Source organism: Geospiza fortis, unplaced genomic scaffold (genome assembly GCF_000277835.1).
Source record: "Geospiza fortis unplaced genomic scaffold, GeoFor_1.0 scaffold206, whole genome shotgun sequence".
Taxonomy (NCBI): Eukaryota; Metazoa; Chordata; class Aves; order Passeriformes; family Thraupidae; genus Geospiza; species Geospiza fortis.
In genome coordinates, this window is record NW_005054311.1 from 7,124,718 (window position 1) to 7,126,480 (window position 1,763).

A 1,763-nucleotide genomic window follows, 5' to 3' on the forward strand; every position below is an offset into this window, starting at 1 on the left:
TCTGTTCGGAGGGCTCGCTGCGTTCCTCGGCAGAAACAGGGGCCTCTGCAGAGGGACAGCGGCCTCCCCCTGGGAGCCTGCCGCCCCCGCTGGCTCGCTTCTGGAGCATGAGTCCCCAGGATAAGGGCGCGATTGCTGCTGGAGCCTTCCCGAGTCGGCTCGGGACGTAGTTTTGTTCATTTCTGCCTCTGTTTTGCGCTGAAGATATATGTAGTTTTGACTCACAGATTCTGTATGAAATTGACGTGGCATCCTAAAGTTTGCTGTTCCTTTTGGGTGGTTCTACAAGAGGCTGTCTGCCTCGACGTGTTAGTTACAGTGTGCTGGCTTCTGATTCTGCTGACGAGGTCTTCTTGTTGTGCCCGGGTAGTGTCTGTGTGAGCTAAAGATGTTGTAACTCTGTGGGACGTATTCAGAGTTTTTAATAAGGGCAGTAATTCGGCATAAAGCTCTCTGCTGCAGAATACCATTTCTGTAGTAAATTCATATTTAAAAGTATAATTTTTTTTTAAATTTTAGGCAGAGCCCTTATAGCTTGGAGGTGGATTGAGCGAAACGAAACTGGAGTATTCATTCCAAAGCACAAGCAATGGAAATAGATCTTGCATGTTTAGATGAAGAGTAAGAAATCAAACATGGTTTGAGTTAACCAGGCCAGTAGTAAAGAAGGACAGTTTACACTGTAGACATAACTCTGGAATAGGTTCATACTTACGCATGTAGTTATTGAAGCTACTAGAGATACAGAACTTGAGACATAGACATAGGCTCTTATAGAGCTCACAGGCAAACCTTGCCTGGAATGTTCGTTATCCATGATAATTTATAAAATTAGGAATTTTGCTAATGCTCTACAGAGTCTGGCTGAAAGTTAACTTTCTTTAAAACAGTCTGTACAGTCTGTGTTTTGGGTTTATGGCGAAAAGAGTGCTGCTCACACCGCGGTGTTTGGCTATGGCTGAGGGGGTGCTTGTACAGTGTGAAGGTTTTCTCTTTTGCCTAAATCTGCCCTCCACTCCCCTCAAGCAGGCTGAGGGTGGGCAGAAATTGAGAGGCCGCAGTAACGACATCTGACCCAAACTGGAAAGGAAATTCCCTAGTGTATATCATACTTATCAATAAAATATGGGGGTTTTGTTTTCAGGGTAGGGATTATTCAGAGACTGGCTGGAGTGTTAGTTTGCCTGTGGGGAGTGGTGAGCAATTTTCTTTGCTTCAGTTTTTTCTTAGGTTTTTTTTGGGTGCCCCCAATATTTCCTTCCATTTATCAATTTCGCTCGCCCCATGAGTTTTCTTGCTTTTGCTCTTTCAGCAAAAAGTAAGAGCACTTTCTTCTTGCAGTGCACTCTGCACAGTTCTTTAGATCACTGTTCTCCTGAGATTAAGTGATGTGCTGGATTTATGAGTGCAGAGTGCTCTGAAAATAGATATCTGATTTCAAGGAATAATATGGATATGACAGAGTATAATCTCTAGCTATGGCAGCAGAACCTGAAATGTTCTGTTTGGTTGCGAGGCTAAAGACATAAAATGTTGGAAGTAATTTTGAAGCAATGAAGAGCTCCAGATAGATTCCTCAGAGGTCTGTGGCCACCATGGTATTGCATTTTTGGTGATGGGATCCTCGCTATTTTCTATCAGAAGCTAATGAAGTTTGAGAGAGCAGGTCTGCCTTGATGGACAGCTGATGTTACCTCTTCCCCATACTGGTTTGCCTGCATGTCTTGGCTTCACTGGAAGGTCTGCTGGAGACTGAGGGGAAA

At 44.1% G+C, this 1,763-nt stretch overlaps 1 protein-coding gene across 1 annotated transcript in view; it reads left to right on the top strand.

The window, feature by feature from the left end:
* The window catches only part of EXOC3 (exocyst complex component 3), a 26,096-nt gene that overhangs the window by 865 nt on the left and 23,468 nt on the right, over positions 1 to 1,763 (top strand). Inside the window, exon 2 of the mRNA XM_014306336.2 lies at positions 12 to 153. Coding sequence (XP_014161811.1) covers positions 12 to 153 — 142 coding nt within the window. The remainder of the gene's footprint in view (positions 1 to 11; positions 154 to 1,763) is intronic.